The sequence below is a fragment of the Suncus etruscus genome, chromosome 2, assembly GCF_024139225.1.
Source record: "Suncus etruscus isolate mSunEtr1 chromosome 2, mSunEtr1.pri.cur, whole genome shotgun sequence".
Taxonomy (NCBI): Eukaryota; Metazoa; Chordata; class Mammalia; order Eulipotyphla; family Soricidae; genus Suncus; species Suncus etruscus.
Window position 1 is genome coordinate 29,559,805 of NC_064849.1, and position 26,113 is coordinate 29,585,917.

Below are 26,113 nucleotides of genomic sequence, written 5' to 3' on the forward strand. Positions count from 1 at the left end.
TAAACCTGTTTTTTTCTAGAAAATAAATACATGGATACCATTTATTTAAGTAGATGGGTGTATTGTATATCTTTTCGTAAATATAGTTACACGGAGGAAATTTCCCTGATCTATGTAGAATATTAGTCATAGTGCATGACTTGAAAGAAATCCTTAACAAATGTTAGCTATTATTCTTGAATATATTTTTGGCCTAGCATAAATTCTTTTTTCTCTTCCCTCAGGTGAGTTTGGGGAAGTGTGTAGTGGACGTCTCAAAGTGCCTGGGAAGAGAGAAATCTTTGTAGCCATCAAGACTCTGAAAGCTGGTTATACAGACAAACAGAGGAGAGACTTCCTGAGTGAGGCCAGCATCATGGGACAGTTTGACCACCCAAATATAATTCACCTGGAAGGCGTTGTCACCAAATGTACGTGGGTCTGTGGGTCTCTCTCTTTATAAAGCTAAGGTAGAGATCATTGACAAATTAAACACACATTTTCTTTCCAGGGAAATGACAGATGGAGTCGACCTACTGATTGCTAATAGGAGAAAATCAGTGCAGGACAAGTCATTAATCTTGCAGTCAGTTCTAAATGGGCCTATGCTTTAGGCTGAGACCCTATTTCCATAGCAGCTTGTGTGAGATTATAGGGAAATGAATGGTGTAGGGTTGGGCTTGGCCTCAACATCTTTCAAATCTTTGCTAGACCAAACTAAATGTCACAGCATAGGTACAACCAGATGGTAGGTGAAATAAATTTTAAGTACTTTTCATATAAAACACAACAACATCCCACCACCACTTGTGCTTGAAGCGTCAATTCCAGATGCAGGGAGGGAATCTGGGGAATCTTTATTATATTGGGGGATTTGCTTGTCTGATCTGCCTGATTTATGGCCGTCACAGTTCAACACCTATTTACAATAACACCTGGTGGAACCGTCTCTTTTTAGTCTATTAGCATTTGCTGATCCTGCGAACCATGCTTTAGTTGAAATATGACACAGCTCAACAGATGCATTTTGTGGAGCAAACCTTGAGTGCCTCAGTAAGACAGGCTAAAAGATGTATAATGTGTTGCATGGCCAGGGCAGCCAAAGCAGTGACTTTTGAAGGTGTTTTAGATCCAGAAGCATCAGTAGCTATTATAGTTACTATATGTCAAGAATCTTGTAGACCTAAGGCTATGTCTCCATGTTGGTCAAGAGGCCTCTTACTGGATTTTAGGTATATGGCAGAACATCTTCATATTGTGCCCACTTGCACCTCAGAATGAAAAATGAACTGTTTTATTGGGGCATAGTGGAAGCAATAGGACATTAAGGTGCAAGGGTCCTTATTTAGTGTCATTTCTATGTTCCTGGAATCTTTGAGTAAATTGGACACATATCAAAAACAAGTACTGGAATGAAGTGTTTTGTTCAGTATAGTTGGGGTTGTTTTATTTTTAATTAATGATATTAGGAAATGTTATTGAATACAAGATACTGAATGATACTAAAAATCTACTGTACAAAGTCTTTAGAAGTGAAATAAGGTCACTAAAAATTTCAATAGCTAGGGCTTGGTGATAACTAAAGGATCTGGAGCTCATTCTTTGCATTCTGAAGTTCCAGATTTGATCTTCATGTTCCCCTGAGCAACACTGAGTATTGCCTCCTCAAAAATAAAATCTAAAAAAAGTAAATAGATTCTTAACTCTTAAACAACAGCCAATCCTTATAGGGTCTAATGTACATACGTTTTGACTGGTCCCAAATTTATTTCGAGAAGTCCCTAAGATCATTAGGGCTCAGGTTTTTTGGAAAACCCTCATATATCAAAATTCAGGTTAGTTTTAAACATATGAGCTGGATCTGCATCTTCTGATTCAACCAGCTGACTTTTAAGGGATTATTGATTCCAGCACCTCATACCCACAAAATTCAAAAGCCAACTTCATATATGTACTAGCTCAGACATGCCCCGGCATTTACCTCCAAATACTTGTATTTGTATTTGTAGGAAGAGTTTCCTGGAGAGTTTTCCTTGGAGAATTCATTCAAAAGGTGAAATAAGGCCCTTAGGGTGCAGTTTTTAAAGTGCCCCTAGACTGGACTAAAGTGTAAGACTCTAGAACTTTACCTTACCTAGCAGCCAAATCTAAGACAGTTCATTGCTTTGAAAGCAGGTGGTCTTAGCCAGTTGCTTCATCTTCCAGTATTTCCTTCCTTGAGATTTTTTATAGAATTAGAAGCAGATAAAATTTCCTTCTAAAGTTAATTTGGAGGCAATATTGAGCATACTAATCATAATGCTTGGAATATATATATATATATATTTAAATATCTTTCATGTTAATGAACATTTATTACATGCTAGGAGAGACATCATTCTGCATCTTCAGGATTCTTGGATAAAAAGAACCTTGGTGCTAAGGATAAGTAATTTTCCACCTCAGATGAAGGCTATAATTAGCATAGAATAGCTCCATTTGCTTCTTAAGATTAGTTTAACAGACAGGATATTTTTCTGTAGCCTATGTCCTTGGGGCTGCCCAGAGCCCTCCAGTCCTTTAATTAAAAGATAACATTCCCTTTAAATACTTCTGCAGGTCCATTTTCTCAAAAAGAGACTCTGTTTGGCTGGGGGTGTTTTTCCTGTGCAGACAGTGATTTTCATAGCACCTCTGTCGAAGAGCGAAGAAACAGGGGATCTTTGTATTAAAGTCCCACCGTGCCTGTAAAACCTGTAGCTATTACAGCTGTAACTGTTATAAATGACTGGGTACATTTGCATAATGCAGTTGTCACTGAATTAAAATGATTTAGAAGAAAAGCCCCCCCTTCTCCCTCCCCTCACACTACTGCCACCCTATTTTGAGGATTTCCCCCCCCTTTCTATGAGCCCCTTTCTAAAGCCCTCCACCTATTGATACATGCATCTTCATTTCCCTGGAAGAGCTCTTAAAAGGGCTTGGCAAACAGATACTATTAATTAACAAGGAATGTCAGAAAATGATAAAGGTGATGTCCAATTTCAGAATAGGGAGGTAAGAAGGTAAGAGGTGAGATGGAAGAGTGTGAGACTTCATTACTAGAAATTACTTGAGTAACTTTTGTAATTGACAGGGAGATTATAAATTCTCTGCACTTACATCCTTACCCCATTGTTTTAGATGGTATACTCTTTTTCCCATTCACTCTGAGGGAATCAGGTGAAAAGAAGCATGTACTAAATAAATGTGCCACCACCAAGAAAACTTTCCTCCTTTTTCCTCTAACTTGACAGTAGTTTTTGATTGAGGCAGGTTAATTAGACCTCATTTAGATGCCTTTGTTCAGTGAAAGGGGTGCAGTTCCAGATGGAAAGGGTGAATGTATTGGAGAACATGGTGCTTCCTGTTTCTGAGGCAGAAGGAAGGAAGGTCATTGGGTCTACCCTGTCCACTCACCAAGAAAAGCTGGCAGTGGGTTTGCTTCTTTGATCTACACCAAGATTCCTGTTCTTTCTGTCATTTTCCATTTATCACTTATAAATAAAAACTCCATGGCACCATTTTCAAAGCCAAAATATATATTTGGAAAGGATTTCTCAGACAAGGTACCAAAAATTCAATCAGAGACCAAACTGATAAAGTGGATTATATTATTAAAAGAGAATATTTTTGCTTTTACAAAGCCTGTAATGAAGACAAGACCCCTTTCTCTCATTCAAAGAAATCTCTTCTATGACATGGTCTTTAGGTGGATAGAAGATCTGTTTAGTATCATTGAAGGAACATTTTTATAGTGATGTTCATAAACATTTTCATAGCTGAATGTCTAAGTCCAAACAGTCTACAAATTCATCAAAGTTTGCTTTGGGAAAATGTGTTTTCTTTTATTTTTGGACATACATGACAGTGCTCAGGAGTTATTGTCTGCCATCAGGAATCAATCCTGGTGGACTCAAGGAACCATAGGGGATGCTGGGAATCAAACCCAGTCAATTATTTGTGAGGCAAACAACGTACCCACTGTACTCTGGCCCCTGAGCTTTTTTGAGCTGCCTTCATGATTCCAGTTTTTTTTTTTTTGTTGTTGTTGATGTCTTGGGGACAACTCCCCTTTGATGCTCAGAAGACCATATACAGTACTGGAATTTGAACTGAGATCAGTTGCATATAAAACAAGCAACTTAATTCCTGTTCTATTGCTCTAGCACTAGTTATAGCACATTTTTGGATAATAAAATTAATTCTTAACTTTTCTTCCACATAATCTTGTTCAGATTCTTTAACCCTCCTTTCAGTGAAATGTTAAGCATTTGTGCCTTGTAGCATTTCTCTTCCAAAAATACCCTTTAAAATTAAAGAACAGATGTCAGACCTGAATCCATGACTAGAAACTTAGAAATTGAAGAATGCATATTTGTAAGGCCCAGAGACAGGAAACAGAAATAAGGGTGCTGTTCTCCTTCTCCCAAAACCTGAAAATCATTTTTATTTCTTTTTTGAAGGGTGGGACAAGAATGTTCTAACACTGAATTTAAGCTACTGGCTCAGATAAAATAGGCTCTAAAACCTTTTCTGTAATATTTGTGGTAATAATTGTTGCTGAAGCTGGAAGCTGAAAGGAATAACTAGAATATGTTTAGAACTAGGAAAGGGGAAAAGGGAGAATATGTCCTCTGACCTGAATGAGACCAGAAGAATATCTTTTTTAAATTTTGGTGGGAGGACACACCTGGCTGTGCTCTGGGCTTACTCGTGTCTTCTTCCTAAGTGTATAATGAAGTATCCAATACAACCTCTGCTCCCTGTATGTCTAAATAAGTGGAAAAAAGTCTCTCTATTCAGTAAGTCCTTTCACATCCCTCAACTAGTTCTTGGGGGAAACAATTAATTACCTTCAAGATTTTTTTTCTGCCTCTAAACAAGCCTGTCCATTTATCTTCTTCCCCTTGTTTGAGAGGACAATTATCCATTCCTGTACTCCCCAGATACCAGAGGCCTCTTTAGTTAAAGACCTTGCCAAGAATCCATGCAAAGGGTTAAACTTCCAGATGGAATTTAAACCTACTCGTCCTTTGAATATTTCATTCCTAGCTCCCCACAGCTGAGGCATAAGCTTGGCTTGTTTTAATTAAATTAGATCACACAAGACAGGTGTCTTGGCAGTAAAATCGTGCACAGCCCATTTTTATCTCATTAACTGCAGTGCTCATCAACAGTTTGTGTTTTCCTTTCTGAAAACTCTAGGTAAACCAGTAATGATCATAACAGAGTACATGGAGAATGGCTCCCTGGATGCATTCCTAAGGGTAGGTGACTAGTTTATATTAAATCCAAGAATGCTTATATTTAAAAAGCTCTAACAGACTCATTGTATTCGTTCCACTTGGTTGTATGCATGAACTTACTGTTAACAGGTCAAAGGAGGAAGAGGCAGAATAGAAAATGATTTGATGTTTTTAAGACTACTCAATAATCCATGCTCATTAAGGAGAGGATGAGATTTATTCCTAAATTTTGTTTGAGTTATAGATTCATTAAAGTTGGACAACGTCCATCTATTACAGGTTACAAATTCCTTACTGCCACCATAATTTAAGGAAAGTTAAAATCAGAAGGCCCACTGGACTCCCCCAGTGTGGATGGCTGAGAAAAGACTTCAAAGAGAGGTCGCTTCCTTGAATAGTAAGGGTGGTATTTCTCAAGCTCAGTAATAGTTGCAAACAATAGTTGCATATATTTATTTGGTCTAATAATAATCTCCCTGCTGCTGGGCTCAGTGTGTACATAGTTGAGCATTTACATCTAGATGACAAAATTAGTATACACAATTATGATTCAACTGAGTGTCTCTGTCCTTTGCTGAACCCTGCTCCCACTTTTCTGGGGGCCCAAAGAACTTCCTGACATGCCTGGATAAAGCCTTGGCAATTCCTATTTCTAGAATATACCTTATTAATGAGTTAGTGACTTTAGTCAGAAAGGACAAGAAATAATGTGGAATATCATCACCTGGCAGATACAGATACCAAAAGAAATTTAAGTAATAAATGTATTGTGAAGGTGAATTGGGCAAAATGCTGATAAGCTGATTTCTCATTTCTCTCCTCTTCAGAAGAATGATGGCAGATTTACAGTCATTCAGCTGGTAGGCATGCTTCGTGGTATTGCATCTGGAATGAAGTATTTATCTGATATGAGCTATGTACATCGAGACCTGGCTGCACGGAATATTCTGGTTAATAGCAATTTGGTCTGCAAAGTGTCTGATTTTGGCATGTCCCGAGTGCTTGAAGATGATCCAGAAGCAGCTTATACCACGAGGGTAAGAAAGATCAGGACATTGACACTTTCTTGCTCTTCCTATGGGATGATTAAATTATGTGTTATCTATAAATGCCAACTTCCATCTTCTGTATTTGCATATACTTGTAAACAATATTTTAAAAGAGTCATTTTGAAGCAGTTTGTGATGTGGAAATGCTCATAAAGCTATAGTTAGATTGTTTCTTTTTGTTGTATTTTTTCCACACTTAAACTTTCTTTTTATTCTCTTTATATTTCAATCTCTTCCTGAATTGCTTTCTTTCTCCTATCCATTTTTTCTTCTTTCCTTCTTCCTAACATTCTCTTCTCTTCCAGCCGATTTTCCTTTCTTCCGATTTTTCTCCTTTCTTTCCCTCATTCTCTCTTTTTTCCTCTCTCTCCCTCCCTCCCTCCCTCCCTCCCTCCCTCCCTCCCTCCCTTCCTTCCTTCCTTCCTTCCTTCCTTCCTTCCTTCCTTCCTTCCTTCCTTCCTTCCTTCCTTCCTTCCTATTTTAGGTTATTATTTGCTGCTTTTTTATTACTAAAAAAAAATCTTAGTAGGACTGAAGTGATTAGCACAGTGGGTAAGGCATTTGCCTTGCACACAGATAACCTTGGTTTTATTCTCCAGAATTCTATATGGTTTCTGGTACTTCCAGGAGTGATTTCTGGGCAAAGAGCCAGTAGTAAGCATTGACCTCTGCTGGGTATGACCCAAAAACCAAAAAAAAAAAATTCTTATTTTAAATATTTCAGTGCTATATTTCTGCTTGATCATATTCTTCAATATACAGTATTTATAAAAACATTTACATTATAGCAGGTTTTCCAGTGTCTATGACCATCATTTTAATACTAGAAGATAAGTTTGAATTAGGACACAGTTAACAGTTATCACTATACAGTTAATGACTAGGCTATCTTAGTTGGGCAATCAGAATATACAATACTAATGGAAGAAACCTGAATCATAAAAGTTATTGGTCATTAGCACTGACACTTAACATCAACAAGTACTAGACATTCTCCAGCCATCTTCCTCTTTAATTCACCATTATCATTTTGCATCTGCTGTATCCAATTACTAGTGTTTTCCTGTTTAGTTAGTTGGTGTTTTCTTCATGTTTGTTCTTTGACTCTATTTTGATTCTCGTTCATATCCTCTCTTGAATTCCAGCCCACATAGGGAAGAACATTATCTTTGTGAATGCTAAATATCTTTCATATTTTTTTTTCACAAGAGTTAAAGAGAGGACAGTTAAAGGAGACTTAGAATGCTATATTTACATAGATAAAACCTTAACCAAATATTTAAGGAAGGCAGAAGGCACACAAGTGACCTTCTCTATGTAATGAGTATGAATATAATACACTGGGTTTTCAGAGTAAACTGCAGTGAGCCCAGGCAATTTCAAGTACAAATTATTGTCCTGTTTAACTACCTTAATGAAGCCAGGAAAACTTTAAAATGATATCCTCCTGAATAGTTTAATAAAATGAATTCCCACTCGAATTCATTCAAGTTGAATTCATTTTCTCAGGTGCAATCCAAGAACATTTGAAATGCAGTGAAAACCACCTTGTACGGAAGCATATTTAAATAAGATATGGGGGTGTAGCACTTAAAACGTTCTGAAAAGTTATCAATGGTGTTACCAGTTTCATAGTTTTTTTTTCCTCCTAATTAAATAATATGCAAAATTCTGTCCTCAACCCATCAAGTAGGAATGACTCAACCATCTGGTATGTTTGGTTCTGTTAATAAACTTTAAACATATTATCCTCTAGGCATTTGGCATGTACTCCTAATGTCAAAGAAAAGTTGAGTGACTGGGTGATGGATAGTGACGTTTAGGAATATGGGCCTCTTTGAGCCACATCTAGTAATACTCAGGGTTTATGCCTAGCTCTGTGCTCAGGGATCAGTGCTAGCAGTGTTCAGGATGCAATTGGCAGTGCCAGAGATTGAACTGGACTCAACTACCTAGTAAGACATGTGCTTTAACCTCTGTACTGTCTTCTAGCTTTATATATTATTATGTTTAATATTTTATTCATGATTTTAGAAGCAATATTAAAACAGAATTAGCGAGTAAAAGGAGCAGACGAGTCAAAATCAGTATCAATTGCAAATTCATTAAGAGTTCATGGATAAAATAAAATAAGTATATAAACTTTGAGATTCCATTATTTTTTCCAACGTAGCCTTAGAGTGCAATAATAGGTTTCCTTTTAAAATATAATTGGAAGCATTACTTGTTTACTTCCCTGTAATTAATATATATATATGTGTATATATATTTATATATGAGAGTAATGCTCTCAACCTGGAAGACTTTAATATAACATAAAAAGGTCTCTATTACTGAATGACTGTCCCAGGAATGCTGTTGTTCTGATTGGCAGAGAACAACAATGTTCAGAATCTAAAGTGTTGCAGCAGTAATGTACTTAGGGGATAACTTATGGTTTGAATGTTCACAGGGTGGCAAGATTCCTATCCGGTGGACTGCGCCAGAAGCCATTGCCTATCGTAAATTCACATCAGCAAGTGATGTATGGAGCTATGGCATCGTTATGTGGGAAGTGATGTCGTATGGAGAGAGACCCTACTGGGATATGTCCAATCAAGATGTGAGTATTGTGTTCTTAATTATGACTTTACATTGAGATTCGGGAAGTTTTGCAGTAGTATAGAATGGAGTAGTCACTTGAGCTTAAAGTAATGCATTCATCTCAAAATTCTTCATACAAATGGGTCTGGCAATCTCGTTACACCTTAAGGTTTTGAATTTCAAAGTCCAATATTGCATGGCTGAAATGTATCTATTGAGATAGATGCATTGGGTGGTAGATATTGATATGGCCTAGGACTTTTATTTCTTTCACACCCAATACGAGAACAAAACAGAATTTTGGATTTTTAGAAGATACACTGATATGTGAAAAACGAATGTCACATGTGATCCAATTGACATGAAAGGTTTATTGGAAGAAAACTTGTGAATATTTAAAAGCTTGCATAGTTGTAATTAGAGCTTGCCCCTTGAGGACTTTAAAATAAAGCTTCACTAAATGACCCTTTGTAAATTATGCACATCCCTTTAATGTACCATCTGGACTACTTGGTAAGAGAGTATCCACAATGCCTGCAATTTCAGAAAAGCATTCAATAATGACACTAATAAGATTCCAGAGTAATAGAATTTAATTACAACATCTCCAGTGAGAAAGAAAAAAGAAACACTAGAAAAGAGATCTTCCTAGAACACATATTTGCTGGTTTTGTAAAGGTTTTTAGGTCCAGAAGAGCTGGGAATCAGATACAAATGAATGGCTAATTCTGAACTTGTTTTTATTTAGTCTATGAGGTACATCGAATCATGTTTACAAATCCATGGCATTTTATCAGTGTATCCAATGATTATATCATAGAAAACTCTTCTTTAAAAAGAATTCTCTGATACATGTCTCCAGATTATCTTGCCTTGCTGTGAAACAGTGTTGGCAATCACACGAAAAACCAGCTGCACTGAAGAAATAGGTACCTTAACAGTCAGAGAATGTTCAGAACAATCAAAACGCTTATGCACTTCATATTGAGTGGGACAAAAGGAATTCTCTCGCCAAATTAAGAGGAATGGTTGTGTTGACATTCTATCATCTGTAAATTATAAAGGGAGGTTCATTGCTGATGAGAAGAAAGACAGCAGCTAACATCACTGATAGATAATTACAGGCTGGAGAAGACTATAGAGGTGAAAGGTGTGTAATGGATTGTTTGGTGTGATTATGCCTTCCAGATATCTTAAAGCAGTGTCTTATAGCAACATTTGGTTAAACTTGAACAGGAAGAGAGACAAATGATTGTAAAAGAGCAAGTTGTAGATGCATTCATTTCTTAAATGATCTGGTCATCAAACTTGCCCTTATTTCAGTTGTTAATCATGGCTAAAATATTCAAGAGTAGAAAATAGTAATTTTTTAAATTTTTCTCTTTCAGACTTATATATATAAATGACCTATATATGTATTTTCGTTTTTATTTTTATATGAAAACATGTTTTGTTGTCTCAAACTTTCACTTGACTGGTTTTATTCATGGCTCCCTCTAACCCCCTCAAAGCATCTGAAGCTATTGCTCTTCCACAAATGATATTGATCTCTTTTTCACATGCATTTGTTTTGGATTCTGTGTAGAACAGGAATCAATAGGAAATGAAACTAGAGAAATTCTTTCATGAGCAGCATGTCCTTGGCATATGATAAAGGAGTTAATATAACTATTGAAAATATGTCACACTTAACAAGTTTTTTTTTTGTTTGTTATAATCCCCTGCCCCTATCCCCACAAATACTCATTTAAAGAGAGACAATATGCTTTATTAAACCAGAAACTTTTTCCAAGCTGGCACTTACAAGCTAGATAGGAAAACTAAGGGAAGAATTAAGTGTCCTCAGAAATGAGGTAAACTGTGTTATCCTGGCATCAGCCTAATTTGCTTGCATTATCATCAGTTCAAGTAAATTGTCTTTAGTATGTCTAGAGTCAACATGGTGCACCACAAAGATGAGCAAAGAGAGGCTAAAACTGGCCCGGTATAATTTCTAGAAATATTTAATGTTTAGTGAGATAACATAGAATCTGCTTAAAAGAAATAGATAAGGGTCTGGAGAGATAGCACAGCCGTGTTTGCCTTGCAAGCAGCCGATCCAGGACCAAAGGTGGTTGGTTCAAATCCCAGTGTCCCATATGGTCCCTCGTGCCTGACAGGAGCTATTTCTGAGCAGACAGCCAGGAGTAACCCCTGAGCACCGCCGGGTGTGGCCCCCCCCAAAAAAAAGAAATAGATAAGAGGCCAGAGAGATAGTATGGAGGTAGGGCATTTGCCTGGAATGCAGAAGGATGGTGGTTCAAATCCCAGCATCCCATATGGTCCCCTGAGCCTGCCAGGAGCAATTTCTGAGCATAGAGCCAGGAGTAATCCCTGAGCGCTGCCTGGTGTGACCCGAAAACTAAAAGAAATGAAAAAAAAAAAAGAAAGAAAGGAAAGAAAAGAAAGAAAAAGAAAAGAAATGAATAAAAGTAATGTAGTTGATTGGGGCCAGAGTGTGGAGCCACAGATAGGGCTTTTGCCTTGCATGAAGCTGACCCAAGATAGACTGAGGTTCTATCTCCCGGTGTCCCATCTGGTCTCTCAAATCAGGAGCGATTAATGAGTGCATAACCAGGAATAACCTCTGAGTGTCATAGTGTGTGGCCCCAATCCGCCCCCTGAATAAAAAGCTTTAATAAATCAAAAGATGGTGGAAATAATGGGCTGGTTAAATGAGCAGTGATTTTGGTGCCCAACTGAATAAAAGAATTACTTTCTGAGGATGACCACAGGTAATCTACCTAACTGGACATAGCTGTACCTGTTGTTTACTCCCATTCCTTATTTGGTCTTCAAACAAAATGGAAAAGTGATTGATGTAAAGAATTTTGGGCCAATCACATACATCAAAAAAAAAACAAAACAAAAAAACAAAAAACAAGCCTAACTGAATAAATCTAGCCAGTTAAATGAATGAAGTAAAACCTTCTTTAAATTTTGCATGACTCAAGCCAAAGTACATTCCTGGGATTCACACCAAGACTTAGAAAAGTGTAGAGAAAAGCTAATTAAAAATACTGTAAGATCAGACAAGATTGATTTTGAAAATTAGAATTAGAAAAGAAAGATCATTGAAGGAGTTATTTCTGTCTTATTAGTCAGAGAGATGTCTATAGGCAAGGAGATAATTATCATCTACCATATAACTTCTCTCCTTAGATGTGTAAGGACCTTCCTATTCTATGTAAATATTAGTGTAGGATGTAGCTCAAAGGTAGGGCACATACTTGGCATGAGTAAGGCCTTGAGTTCTATCCTGGCACAGCAAGGATGACAAGATCAAGTCTAAAAGATTAAGAAGAGACTTTTTGACAAATTTTTAATCTACTTAAAATTACAGATTTTTAATCTACTTAACAATTACAATTCATACCAAGACAGAGACACAGAATTGGCACTTGAGCATATTTTGCTGTTCCTAAAATAATAATGGTTGGGTTTCTGGCAGGACTGAACAGAGAGAAGTAGAGATCTCTGGACTGAGAGTGTTAGAGGCTGGCTCTGGTACTCACGAATAAATTGTCTGAGCAAGAGAGAATTGACTTGAAATGAGGTAGCGAGGCTTCTATTTTGAAGACTGTTTCCTAAGGAAGGACTAACTGTGTCTTGCTGTGACTGTTTGTCTACTGCTGGTAGCAAAATGAGTAAGGTCATTGTCATGATATCTCCAGACGTCATGCCCACACCATGTTGCAGTTCTGTTTGCATGATGCACTTACATACAAGTGTCTTATCATTGTAGATTGTCATTTGTAAGCATCTCACAACAGCAGCTGGCTTCCCTCCCCCACTGCCAGTGAGATTTAGGTCCAGCTTTGGCTTCCGAGATAGAGTTGGAGCTGGTCCCACAGTCAGGCTTGCTGGCAGCTTCATGTACAGGGAACGTGCACTCAGGGGGGTAAACCTCTAACAACAGCTTGTCTGGCAGCTTAGCATACCATTCTGTTTTCTTCCATAGGTGATTAAAGCCATAGAGGAAGGCTACAGATTACCCCCTCCGATGGACTGCCCCATTGCACTCCACCAGCTGATGCTAGATTGCTGGCAGAAGGAGAGAAGTGACAGACCTAAATTTGGGCAGATTGTCAACATGTTGGACAAACTCATCCGAAATCCCAACAGCTTGAAGCGAACGGGGACCGAAAGCTCCAGGTCAGCAGAGCTTACTTTATGGAGATAGATTGAGAAGAGCATGAGTGGTGGCAGGCACATGTAGGCTCACTTTTTTTCCTGCCCTTTTGTCAGCTCTCTGCAACTTGGTGTCTTTTCTCTTAATTCATGGAGTATTTATGAGAATTCTGTTCACTATTTTGAAGAGCTTAAAACCCACCAAACCTTAAATACTAGTAAGGGAAATTTTTTCTCCGTAGCAAAAAAAAGAAAGAAATTGCTTATTTTATGATGAGAGTCCTGAACATTTAGAAAAGAAATAAATTGTACTTCGTGAAGAAGTTCAGGGTTAGTGAGGCTAATATTTAAAAAAGAAATGAACATTGGTAAGTAAAAAGTGCGAATTAGAAGATAACGTTATACCCTGCATTTTTAAACTAACTTAAAAGAATTAGTTATAGCAAGAGTGTTATGAGGTTTCAGTTCTTAAAGTTTTCCCTTTCTGGGTCTTTCAAGAGTAAAATAAAATAGAGCTAAGGTGAAAATTGATCAGTTACGTGGTCTTTAGATGAATGTTTAAAAAATTTAAATGATAGATTCACCAGTAAGGAAGTAGTTATGTTATTAGAAAGATATGATTTAAGATGTACATTAGTCCAGAAAGAAGATAGAAATACTACAAGCCCTATAATTCAATCAGAACATTTCAGCCTGCATACTATATTCTAATGATATGACTTTCAGGATTCCTAGTTACCAGATCCATCTGAAGAGGCATCAACCATGCTTATCAGTTTATTTATTAAGAAGACAGGTACAAGTTTAACTTGTTTGAGGGTTAGACCCAAATTCAAATGTACACTTCTCAAGGGCTTCTTCTTCTTTTTCTTTTTTTCTTTTTTTTTTTTTTAGAGGCAAGAGAAATATAGTGATTAGTATGCTTGCCTTGTATGTAGCTGATCTGGGATCAGTCTCTGGCATCCTATATGGTCCCCCAAGTAATGCTGGGAGTGACACCTTAGTGCAGAGCCAGGAGTAAGCCCCCTGGACATTTCTAGGTGTGGGGAAAGAAAGAAAAAGGAAAGAAGGAAGGAAGGAAGGAAGGAAGAAAGAAAGAAAGAAAGAAAGAAAGAAAGAAAGAAAGAAAGAAAGAAAGAAAGAAAGAAAGAAAGAAAGAAAGAAAGAAAGAAAGAAAGAAAGAAAGAAGGGAAGAAGGGAAGAAGGGAAGAAAGAAAGGAAGAAGGGAAGAAGGGAAGAAAGAAAGGAAGAAGGGAAGAAGGAAAATAAAGTGAGAAAGAAAGGAGAGAAAAGTAAGAAAGAGAAAGGAAGGAAAATAGAAAGAAATGAAATGAAAAAGGAACTAGATTGCTTTTTATGGTTAAAAACTTTATTAAAACCCTAAATTTGACTTTTGCTTAAAAATCATGATGCTATAATTATAATTTTAAGGTCTTCAGCAAGCAGCATGATCTTAGGATGAAAGTTAGGTTAAAAGGTGAATATCACACACATTTTATAATTTTCAGGGAAATTTTCATAAAATATAAGTAGCTGTGCTGCTTTCCAGGGAGTAATAGTAAAGGTGGTAGAAAATACCCTGTGACGGATCTATTATTAAGTTTCTCACTGACAAAGATGATCATAATTCTCCTAATGCTTTTCTTCTGTGATTTGTCATCTGTCAGATGCCATGAGGAATGAGATTTTCGGCCTTCAAATGTAGTCATTCTTCAGAATGACTACATAGCACCTGGCCTGAGAACTTGCATAAACTAATAAATACGTTAATAAGAAGTGCTTAGAATTTGTTGAAATGATTATTCAGGAGTTCCAGCCAGGAAATAGGAGAAGCACATTCCCCAATCCAAACAGTGATCAAAGTGGCCATTCTTCCTGCCTGTCCTGGCACACGTGTTGGTCAGGCCAGGGTTGATTAAAGAGGGGATTAACTCCCTGCTGTCCCAAGTTTGTCTGAATGCACTGAGCCTGCCTGCAAACCTGGCTAAGAGTATGCCGGACTTGAACTCTTGCTGTTTTCTCTGCTTCTATCAAGGCTGGCAGCTGGCACGCTCACAGTTTTTTTTTTACTCACACTTGACTAGGGTTTCCATAGTTGCTGAACTGAGGTTTGCAACAGTTGGTGCTGGCAGGGCCAGAATTCCTTCTACAAAAATACAAATGGATTCCAGCTACAAGAGCTCCTCAATCTTTACCCCATGGTAGGAAGTTAAAAGGATCTGCTATGCTCTTGAATGTATGAACCTCAAGTGTATGAACCCATGGAACCTCAAGTGGGCTGGAATTAAGATTGAATAGCTTAGGGATGAGGCTCAATTGATAGAACCATTATGAGTTCAATTCCTGACCCAGCCGCATATTGCTAAATGAGATCCCTGGCACTCACTGCCAGTGTAATCTCAGGTACATAACCAACTGTATGTAACTAACTGTATCCTCTATATATTGCAACAACAACAACAACAATGATTGCAATAGCTGTGGAAAGGGAAGAACAAAACAAAGAACAAATAAGCGTGATTGTGTTTCACACTTTAAAATTAGAAGCTGCCAAGATGGCAGCATGTTTTTTGACGATGGCGATTTCATCTGAGGTTAGCTGGTAGTGTAGTTCAGCTCTCTGCCCTCAGCAACCTGATTCTTGAGTCTTGCCTATTTCATTGATAGATCTTGTCTGTCTCTGCTTTCTTGTGCCATTTGCAGACCCAACACTGCCTTGTTGGACCCAAGCTCCCCTGAATTCTCTGCTATGGTATCTGTGGGCGATTGGCTCCATGCCATTAAAATGGATCGATATAAGGACAACTTCACGGCTGCAGGCTATACCACACTAGAGGCTGTAGTTCACATGAACCAGGAGTAAGTACTCAGCGATATAACACGAAAGGGTAAATCTAGATTTAATAGTATTTTCCTTTTGATTTTTTGTTTTGCTTGGAGCTGCATAATCATCCTACTCATTAAAAAAAAGTCAAAGTAATGCACACACACGGAATGCCTTTCATTTTGATTGAGTATGATTTTACACAGCCTCTATAAAGCACCTACATTGTTGCATTCGATGGCTTAATGAAACATTTGATTACACCTGCCTTGTCGTGCTATATTAATTGTGGCTGATTCAAATGTGTGTCTGCATGCAGTCCAAAGAGAGCTTCAGCCTATGTGACTTGTTATCTCCCTCTTTTTTATTTTCCCTCTCCCTGCCTGCAGTGACCTGGCTAGAATTGGCATCACCTCTGTGACTCACCAGAATAAGATTTTGAGCAGTATCCAGGCAATGAGAACCCAGATGCAGCAGATCCATGGCAGAATGGTTCCTGTTTGAGCCAGTACTGACTAAACTCAAAACTCTTGAAAATTAGTTTACCTCATCCATGCACTTTAATTGAAGAACTGCACTTTTTTTACTTCGCCTTCACCCTCTGAAGTGAAAGAAAACAAACAAACAAACAAACAAACAAAAAGCATCTGCCAGCATCTTTCGGTGTACAGATTGCTGAATCGGTGGGGCTCACAGAAATGATGACTGTCATTTGCATCCGACCTGGAAGAAGTCGTTTCTCCAAAGTCCTTCCATCCCGTTTGTAAGATACACATACCTATATAAATAGAACACCACCTCTGAGTTGTAATGCCATCTTTGCCACCAAACCTGGGCTTCTCTGAGACATCCTGGGATCCTTTCTCCATTTGGAATTACATCGTATTTTGTTTGTGGCATATATTACAGTTACCCTTTCACTGGAATGAAGATCATGCCCAGGAACATTGATGAAGTTCTTGGGGGTGGATGTGAAGGCTTGGAAAAAAAAAAACATAAACCCATGGGGGAAAAAAAAAACAAAAACTACCACTGAGGTGAAAGCCTCCACCAGGCTCCTCCACAGTGTTGTAACTTCAGTACTCAGGTCACCTGGTAGTAGTTGATGGCGTGAGGGTCTGAAAAGAAAAGGAAAATGGATTTTTATAATAATAATAATTAATAATAATAACCCAACACCATACCCTGTTCTGGACAAAGAAGGTCTATTTCTCTGGGCCTGGCTGTATCATTTAAGTCTTCTTTAGAGACATTACAAACTTATCATAACTCCCTTATGGATAGCGGACTGTGACAGTCTGGAGTAGGGGATGGTCACACTTCCCTCCTTCAAAGAAGCAATCCCAACTCTACAAGGTAAGTCAAGAGCAATCAAAACTTTAAAAATAAAACAAATGTTATCTTATTCAAACCTTGAGCAGTAAACCTTTTCTAACAGTTCTTTCAAGAATGTAGTCCCCTCTTGAGAGAAGACTCCCAAACAATATAAATGCCCTTCTGTATGCATGTTTTTTCTCGAACAGGTTTCCTCTTGCATTTTGGTGTCTCTCCCTCGTGATGCAAATTATTATTCATGATCTTCTAGATGCTAAATAATACCTCCTAACAGCAGCAACCCTATTAATACCTCTTCCATTATAGGTAGGGTCAGCCAGGGATAATCTACTGAGATAATATAAGTCTTGGAACCCACCTTGACTACTTTATTTTCTAAAAGGAACCATTGAAAACAGTTTTATACCAGTAAGGTCTTTAGTGCTTCTAATTTAACCCTGAAATTGCCCTCCTTGAAATTACATGATTATGTTCATTCCTAAAAGCAAATAGCCTAACTTTTTTGACTGGACAAATTTTATCTTCTCCAACTATTATTCTATTTATATCACTTTTAAACAAGAGTTTGGCTGATTTTAATGACCTTTTTTTCCCCTTTAGTTTTTATTCCAGAAAGCTATTTCTTATAAGCAAAGAATGTTAAATTCAGTGCTGTCAAATCATGACAGTTTAGTAAAAACCTTTATGCAATGTTAGTTGTAAAAGCTTTTCTGCTCCAAAGAAAATCGAATTTGTTTTAGAACCTACTTCAACAATTTTTTTATCACCACTTTTGCTGAAATCTAGAAGTTCTGGATATTTATGTTAAAAATTAACAATGTAGGTTAGTTTTGTTGCCTACATTTACAATTTTTTTCCCTCAGCAAAAGTCCAAGCTGGAATTTTTTTTAAAGCTTTACAGTCCACTAAGATAGTAAGTTAACATCATCTTGTGTGTAGCAATAGAATTAGTTGTCATGCATTAAATAAAATTTCCCTTCTTTTACTCAACCATTTAAGGCATTTTCTTAAATATTGAATATATTCAAAGATTTTCAAAGAGAGGGTCAGTTACTGCTAAAATAATCTAGAAAGTTGATACATATACTATGGTAGACTCCTTCCTCTATTTCTCTATAAAAGGTAAGTAGGTACAGATGAAAAATATGTGGAATATGAAGTCAGATCTTTAATCCTTCTAAATCTTAATAGAAAGAGTCCAAACCAAAATAAAGGCCAAAGCTAACCAAATAAAACAAACCAAATTTCACTGTGTATAGAGAAATACCCAGCGCAACAAATATGTTCATTCTACTGCTGCCATGAATTTCTTTATTTTAGAGGTGAAATGCAAGGACAATAGAAATATTCCTTCATTTCCCAAGGTATAGAGCCAGATTGGTATCTAGCCAGATATGGGTTCTCAAGTCATGTGAAATGTTGACACTTGGAAAATCACTCCATGTTTCTTTATAATTCCATTACTCCATTAGAAAATTATAGATAATGAAACTTTAATCATAACACTTTTCCTAATGTGTGGTGTTGTTTTAAGGGTATATGAAAGATTCTAGGGTAGAAAATATTGAGTTTCCCAGAAGAAAGTTTGTGCTCTTTCCTCAATTCCCCATTTTCCTAAGTGTTATTCATCCATCTTTTACTTGTGAATTCAAATGTTTTATTGAGACATGCCAGAGTGGGGTGAAATGAAGTTCAGTGTTTGAAAGCCAAGCAGATGAAGTTTCTAAAGACTGGATAAGGGTTTGGGAGTAAATGTCTATCTCTACAGAAGGTGGTAGAACCTGCAAATGGCTCCTGAATTATTTATACTGGAAATTCGTAAAATTGTTTTATAAACCCAAAGAATAATATGCACAAGAAAGGAATTCTATTGCCTGACTGGCAAAGACACTTTCAGGTCTTTATGGCCATCCCTAGAGAACATTAGTTTGTTTATTTAGCCACAATAGAAGTCACTGGTCTTGCTTATGGTCCCATATAAGCCATATGTTTTGTCTAGTCTTAGTTCAAGAATTCCCTATGATAAAGTAGTTGTCTGAATTCAAAGGAAAAATGGTTTATTTTTTGTTACACTTATTCTGGTACTAATAGGATACAAGCTCTTGTGTTTCCAGACTTTACCCTGCAAATATCCAGGCATTTTAAATTATACAACCAGTCCCCAACTTACCTCCTTAATATTAGAAATGTAAATATATTGAGGCATTTAGTGAAGAAGGGGTTGGCAGGAAAAAAAGTGGCACTCCAAGACTTCTCTAAGCAAATTTCAAGTAACAAAATCACAATTAAAAAGTTATATATGGTATTGGTGGTCCTCTTCTTAAGGTCATATTTGTATTCTCTTTCCTTATAAAAAAGAGAATTTTGTCACACTATTTGACAAAATTTCTCCATATTCTTGGTTTAAAAACAGTGATAAACTTAATGATTTTCAGGGAAGATATTTTGCGAGAAATATTAAATGTCTTATGTGTTTTAATAGATAATTATCAAGCAAAATTTATTAATGTGTAAAAATTTACATTTGAATTTTTAACGACATGATTTTTTAAACCAATGGTCTCTCAATAAAATATAACCAAATCATTTTAAAGTAATTTTATCTGAGGGGCCAGAGCAGTGGTGCAAGTGGTAAGGCATTGGCCTAGCCCACACTAGCCTTGAACAGACCAAGGTTTGACTCCCCCCGCTGGCATCCCATATGGTCCCCCAAGCCAGGGGCACTTTCTTAGCACATAGCCAGGAGTATCACCTGACCATCACTGGGTGTGGCCCAAAACCAAAACAAAACAAACAAAAAACAAAAAAAATTTATTTGAACAAATATAAATCAACTATTGCTAACTTTAGATATACTAAAGTGAATGTTTGGTTTTTTTTTGAAATGTCACTTAAGAAAAGGAAATTTCATTTATCTTCATCCAATGTCCATACACAAAATAAGAAAACAGCAATTGGTTTAGTAAAATAGGCAAAACTGTCCATCATTTTGGTTTGAATCCCAATTTCTGACTCTAGTCAAAAAACATCTACTGGAATTGGAAAAGCATGTATTCAAGAAGTAATCTTGATGATCAGTTGTCATAACTGAAAAAAGAGAAACTTGCTTCTTTTGACTTATTTTGCTTATTTGAAGGCCATGGGTACAATAAGCTGCCACATGTGACTCCATTACATTGTGTCAGCCTTGTTCAATTTTTAAGTATATGGAGTAGCCATGACTGACTACATAGCCTGAACAATTAGGGGATTCCTCATCAGCCTACTAAGCTCTCAGTGTGTTTGCAGCCCAGTTTCCCTCTCTCTGCCTCTACTCTCTGTAGATTGCATAGATGTTTACTAATGGAATATTCCCACTCATTGGAAGGGTTTTCCTCTGAAGTGCCTCACCCCCAATGCTTTCTTCTTGGTTTGCATTTTTCAATCATTGATGTTGAGGGCTGGTGCTTTATGATGTTTCCAGATGTGTTCCTAAAATAGACAGTTCCTTTCTTTGGGATGTTTAATTTACCTCTAGTAGCTGAATCTTTTGTCAATAAGACAATCTGTCTATCAGACCTTTTCTCCTCTTATACAACAGAAGCATAACAAGTCATAATCTGTGGACTACCCTCAGATTATGGCTATCAGTGAAGATGGTGTAGATTGTGATCCGACTTTGCTCTTTTGGAATAGATAACCACAGCCATGCACTTAACCTCTTTATTCTTCAGTGTCCTCAGTAATATCATAAAGGACAACAACTATAACAGTCTCAAACCTATTATAATTAAGGTCACCATAGATTTGTTGTCATTTTCAGCAAAGTAAGATTTTGGTTGTCTTCATCCCATAAAGCTTCTTGGAAGCCAAAGCAACCTCCTTATACTAATATTCTCTCTTGAAATATTAGCAAACAATTTGTGTTTTGTTAAGTCTTGTTCTTTTTCTCCACAGGGAATAGATTCTGCTATCTTGGTCTCACAGCCCTTCCTGTTGATTACAAAGCCCACAGAAGAAAACAGAATACGCCTTCCTCAGTTCCTTCCAAATGGGATTCTTCTGCTCCTCAACGATGCCTGTTCAGGAGCAAAGACGTGGATGAAACAAGACCCAGACCTGAAAGGAATCAAGATATTACCTTCTGATCCCATTTCCCAGTGAAAGAAACAGCCAATATTCAAGCTTCAGCATCTGTTCTTCAGTCACATTAAGGAATGCCCCGCTGTGCAGCACCATCTCTGCATAGCCCTTGTTCCCAAACTCCTTGTGGTTTTATTTATATTTGTTTCCACATCTCCTTTCTGGATGTCACTGCTGCATTGGTGTGGCAGCCAGTGACCAAAGACTACAGGTTTAACTATGGACGCCAGGTCAGGTGCCACCACATAAAGCCAGTTCCTGTGAGCTGCCTCTGATATGCATTGCTGAAGTTAACATTTTACCCAGGGTGTGCCATTGCCGTGATACAAATATATTTTTTTCCTAGACTAAATATGAGCTGACTATCTCTTTTGAAGTGTGTAAATAGGTGTGCGAGTGTGTGTGTGTGTGTGTGTGTGTTTGTAACCTCATGCTTAGAACTGCCTGTGAATGTTGCGAATGAACATGAGAGTTCTGGTTTGCCACCAAGTATCGAGATAAAGAACCACATGAGATAGTGGGCCTGGACAACTATGCCCCATCCCCTTATAAAAACAACCTGGATGTGTTCAATGCCCTGTATCTCTAAGTATTCTGTAGCTGCCACACTAATCTTAATATGTAATTCTACAGTTTTGGACAGAGGCATTTCTGCCTTAGTGGTGGATTGGCTTTTGTATGTGAATACATACAGGTGACAACCATCGTCAAAACTACGGAATTTGATTGAACTCATCTGAGACATCAGTTTCTTGGTGGAGAGAGAGAAGGGGATGAAATATATCTGGTAACTCAAATGGAATACAAGTAGCCTTTGTTTTCCTGCATAAATGGACTTGTTGAATGCGAACAAATATATGCAATTCATATACATGCAGAGATGAGCGTAGATGTGTGTGTCGGCTTTGAGATGATGTATCCTGGGTTAATACTTTGTCTCCCAATGTCACAGAAAAACAAAATACATGCCAGTGACACTTGAGGTTAGTGTAGTTGGAATTAATTGGCCTCAAGTAATTTCAGGTTCCCTATTGACATGGAAAGTTAAAAATATGCAGCTAACTCCTTTGGCCCTCAAAAGTACATCAGCCTTCTAGAATACGAGGTTCGGTGTGCGAAGACTGAATTTGGATATGATATATACCAAACTCCAGCCAAGATACTGCCATTTTTCATAATCTGAGTGGCTGCCTTGCTTATTCTAAGGTATGGTTGCAGAAACTGTGACCATTTATATAAGCTAGAACATCAAATCAGGGAAAAAAATGGGGAAAAGAATTCTGAGCCCTATGTTGTTGAATTAAATAGAGAAATTCATCAATAAATATTTATTACATTCTGACAGGGTGTATGGCATTGTATTTTCATAACTATGCCAGAGTGACAAAGTTAATTCACCCCTTTTAGGGGAATTTAATATATTTTTAAAGGGATGTGCCTATGCATTGATGCCTGAAAAATATGTACAAAGGAATGAGGCTGAATCTCTGAACGGGTCATCTTTCTCCAGAGGTCAGGGCAGGAAACCAACTTCAGAGACTGTGTCTAGCCCCAGGAGTGAGTTCTAGCCTGTTGAGCTTGGAAGCTCAGTCAAGTTCAGGCCACCATTGGGTAGATTTCCACTGTTCTCCTGCTTCACCATGTGTCCACTGTCCCCAAATTATTTTGAACAATTCGACGAATAAAATGTTCTAGTGTATTTTTAAGTAGTTATTTTCCAAATAGGTTGTACTCACTACACTGATGGGGTGTGTGTTTTAAGACCTCTTGTATTCAATCTGTGAAGGATATGTGTATTCATACACACTGATAGCCTCAAAATTTGTCTGAAGACACTTAAATTCTAATCCATAAAGGAAAGTTCTAGAAGCAATATTTTCACTTATTTAACATGCTCCAAACAACATCAAACATTGATACACACTGCAGAGTGCATTTATTTTTTGTATCACTCCAATTATGTTGGAATATGCAAGGACTGTGGTTAAAATTAGAATGTATAAGGCATATTATAATTTAGTTCATACTGAAAAAAAAAAGTTAACAGAACATTGCTTGGTTTTCATACATGTTCCAGAATTCCAGCTATCTCTTGAGTTAGACATAGATTTTCTATTTTGTTTTGACTTGTCAAGGTATTTTTCTTCCCTTCATGAACTTTAGGTACACATAACTTATGTCATTTATTTATGGTCTTTTATACCTAGTTTGTAAAATTGTAAAATAGCAAACTAAATGCAAAGAGTTTGCATTTGAAAATAATAAAGTAGTTGCCGTATACAAACCTGGATGTAGTTGTTTCTTTTCACTAATCTGTAGTACTTTGAAATTAATGAATTGTTGACTGTTACTTGGTTAAAACACAAAATTATAAATTCTACTTGAGAATGTTTCCTTGAAAGACAAATAAGCATTCATAAATCCAGAAACATGGTGTAATGATTAAGGTGCATGCTATGCATGTGACCAACTTAAATTTGGTAACTGACACCACAAATTCTTCAGGTATTATGAGAAATAGCTCTGAAGCTCCCAGTACCTCATTTACAATCAGTTCACTTTCATTGAACTGAAAATTAAGGTTTGTTGAAAGAAATTTACTGTGAAAGGCCCAGACATTTTTTAAATTCTTTGAGATTAAAATATTAGATGGTTAGAGGAATAGCATAGCAGGTAGGTGCTCTCCTTGGTTCTATCCCCGGCAACTTATTTAGTTCCTAGAGCACACCAGTAATTTCCAAGTGAAGAGCCAGGGGTAACCCCTGAGGACCACTGGATCTGATCCTATGCCCCCAAAACAGAAGAGCATATTAGCAAATCTGACTTTGAATCTAAAATCTTGTCTACTATCATAATTAAGATTATAAATGGGTTAGAATTCAGACTTTGTCACTTGATCATGCAATATAGGGAAAGCTATGTTACTACCCATTTTCTTATTTATAAAATGACAGTTATAATTTCAAAACCTCTTTTAAAAGATTAAATAGAAAAATATTAATGGCTACCATTTAAGAGATGATTGCTTTCCTTGTGGTAGAATTTCATTAAACTACCAATTGACTAAGCTCCTGTTAATTAAAAATCTGCCTCAAGGCTTATTATTATGTATTTACTAACGACCTTAAGAGCAGCTGGCTTCAAAGAGTGAGGGTGTGTTCTTATGTTTAGTATTACTAGTGATGGGCCTTGGAATGGAAAAAATCTGTTCTGTCTTATTATTTTGTGTTTATTCTTTATTTAAACATTTCTTTAGAATCAGTCAATGTTATTATTTAGAGTCATGGACAGCAGATTTGTTATAGGAGGGAACTTAAGTTGGTGTTTTCTTTCTCATTTTTTATGAAAAATAGTTATTCTAAATGGAATTTCTCAATAGAAACAGAATCGAAGAGCAAGACTTTTATGAGGGGTAGGATTTAAGGGATTTGACTTAAAGAAGTTTCAGTCTCTGCATTCTGGAGACCCAAGAAAGACAGTAATATAATTGAATCCAAGTTTATATCTTGAAACAGTTGAACCAATGATGCAAAAAATGTCAGTTGGGAGGACAAGGAGAAAAATTGAAATATCCCAGCTCAAGAACAAGTCAGCCAGAAGAGAGAATTCTTTTTTCTTTCCTCCTGATGTTTGATTTAGGATCTCAACATTTTAGATTGATGCCATTTGCACTGGAGAATGCATTTTCTGAATCACATTCAAATGTTAATCTTATCCCAAAATAATGTTTAATGTGGACAGGTCATGACCTTTCAAGTTGAGACAGAAGTAACCACCATATCAAACTGGTATTTGTCTCTACTTCTAGAATGTGCTGATAATGTGATGCCAAATTGTTCCACATAATCTTAACTGAAATGTATAGATACATTTTAGAGTAGTAGTCTAAGATGGGGCTTTTATATCTCACATTGATGAATGATAGCTTCAATAATAAATGGGAATGTATTTTTAGTGTTTAATACACTACAGATTTATTTCTAGTTTATTTCTACAGCCTCAGATCCAGATGATTTGGATTTCATTCCAAGAAGTGTCTCAGGGATCCAAGCTTTTTTTTTTTTTTTTTTTTTCGCTTTTTCTGCCATGCCCGGTGATGCTCATGGGTCACTCCTGGCTATGTACTCAGAGGTTACTCCTGGCTATGCACTCAGAAATCTGTCCTGGCTTGGGGAGCCATCTGGGACACTGGGGGATCAAACAGTGGTTCGTCCTAGGTTAGCCGTGTGCAAGGCAAAGGCCCTACCACTTGCACCACTGCTTCAGCTCCTCTGAAACTGTTTTGTTCAATATGAGAAGACCAAGGCCACTAGGCAGAGGGCAGGGGAGGTAGGTGATTATATAAGAGATTTTATGGCTAGGTTTGGAAAGGACTTCTATTTCTCTTTATTTCATTGGCTTGAATCAGCTACACAAGTCTAATCCTATCTATTCAAAGTCTGAGATATATAGTAAATGTAGGAAAAGGGACTATATTTTCAAAAGTTTGCAGGCTTCTCTACAAAGACAGACCTTCTTTGAATTACTTACATCCTCATGAACTCATTTTAGGATGAAAATATGTGCAACTATTGTAAGTTAGTTGCCAGTGGACAAAAAAGCTGCACATCCTTAGTGGTCAGAGAACACTTTGTAAAAGCCAACATCGTCCACAGATACATCCAGTGGTTATTTTCCAGTGAAGGAGAGCATCAAGAGCAATGCTTAATTTTTATGATATTTTTACTTAAGTATTTATGATACCTTATTTATGTAAACACTTTAGGTTTTGAATGATCCTTTCT

General features: G+C 37.1%; 1 protein-coding gene across 1 annotated transcript in view; it reads left to right on the forward strand.

Annotated features, from left to right (window-relative positions):
* Positions 1-23,613, forward strand: part of EPHA4 (EPH receptor A4) — a 159,127-nt gene extending 135,514 nt beyond the window's left edge. The window contains exons 11-18 of the mRNA XM_049768402.1: positions 225-410; positions 5,206-5,267; positions 6,074-6,283; positions 8,748-8,897; positions 12,879-13,072; positions 15,752-15,907; positions 16,262-17,228; positions 21,144-23,613. Coding sequence (XP_049624359.1) covers positions 225-410; positions 5,206-5,267; positions 6,074-6,283; positions 8,748-8,897; positions 12,879-13,072; positions 15,752-15,907; positions 16,262-16,376 — 1,073 coding nt within the window. The 3' untranslated portion in view covers positions 16,377-17,228; positions 21,144-23,613. The remainder of the gene's footprint in view (positions 1-224; positions 411-5,205; positions 5,268-6,073; positions 6,284-8,747; positions 8,898-12,878; positions 13,073-15,751; positions 15,908-16,261; positions 17,229-21,143) is intronic.
* Positions 23,614-26,113: the final 2,500 nt, after the last annotated feature.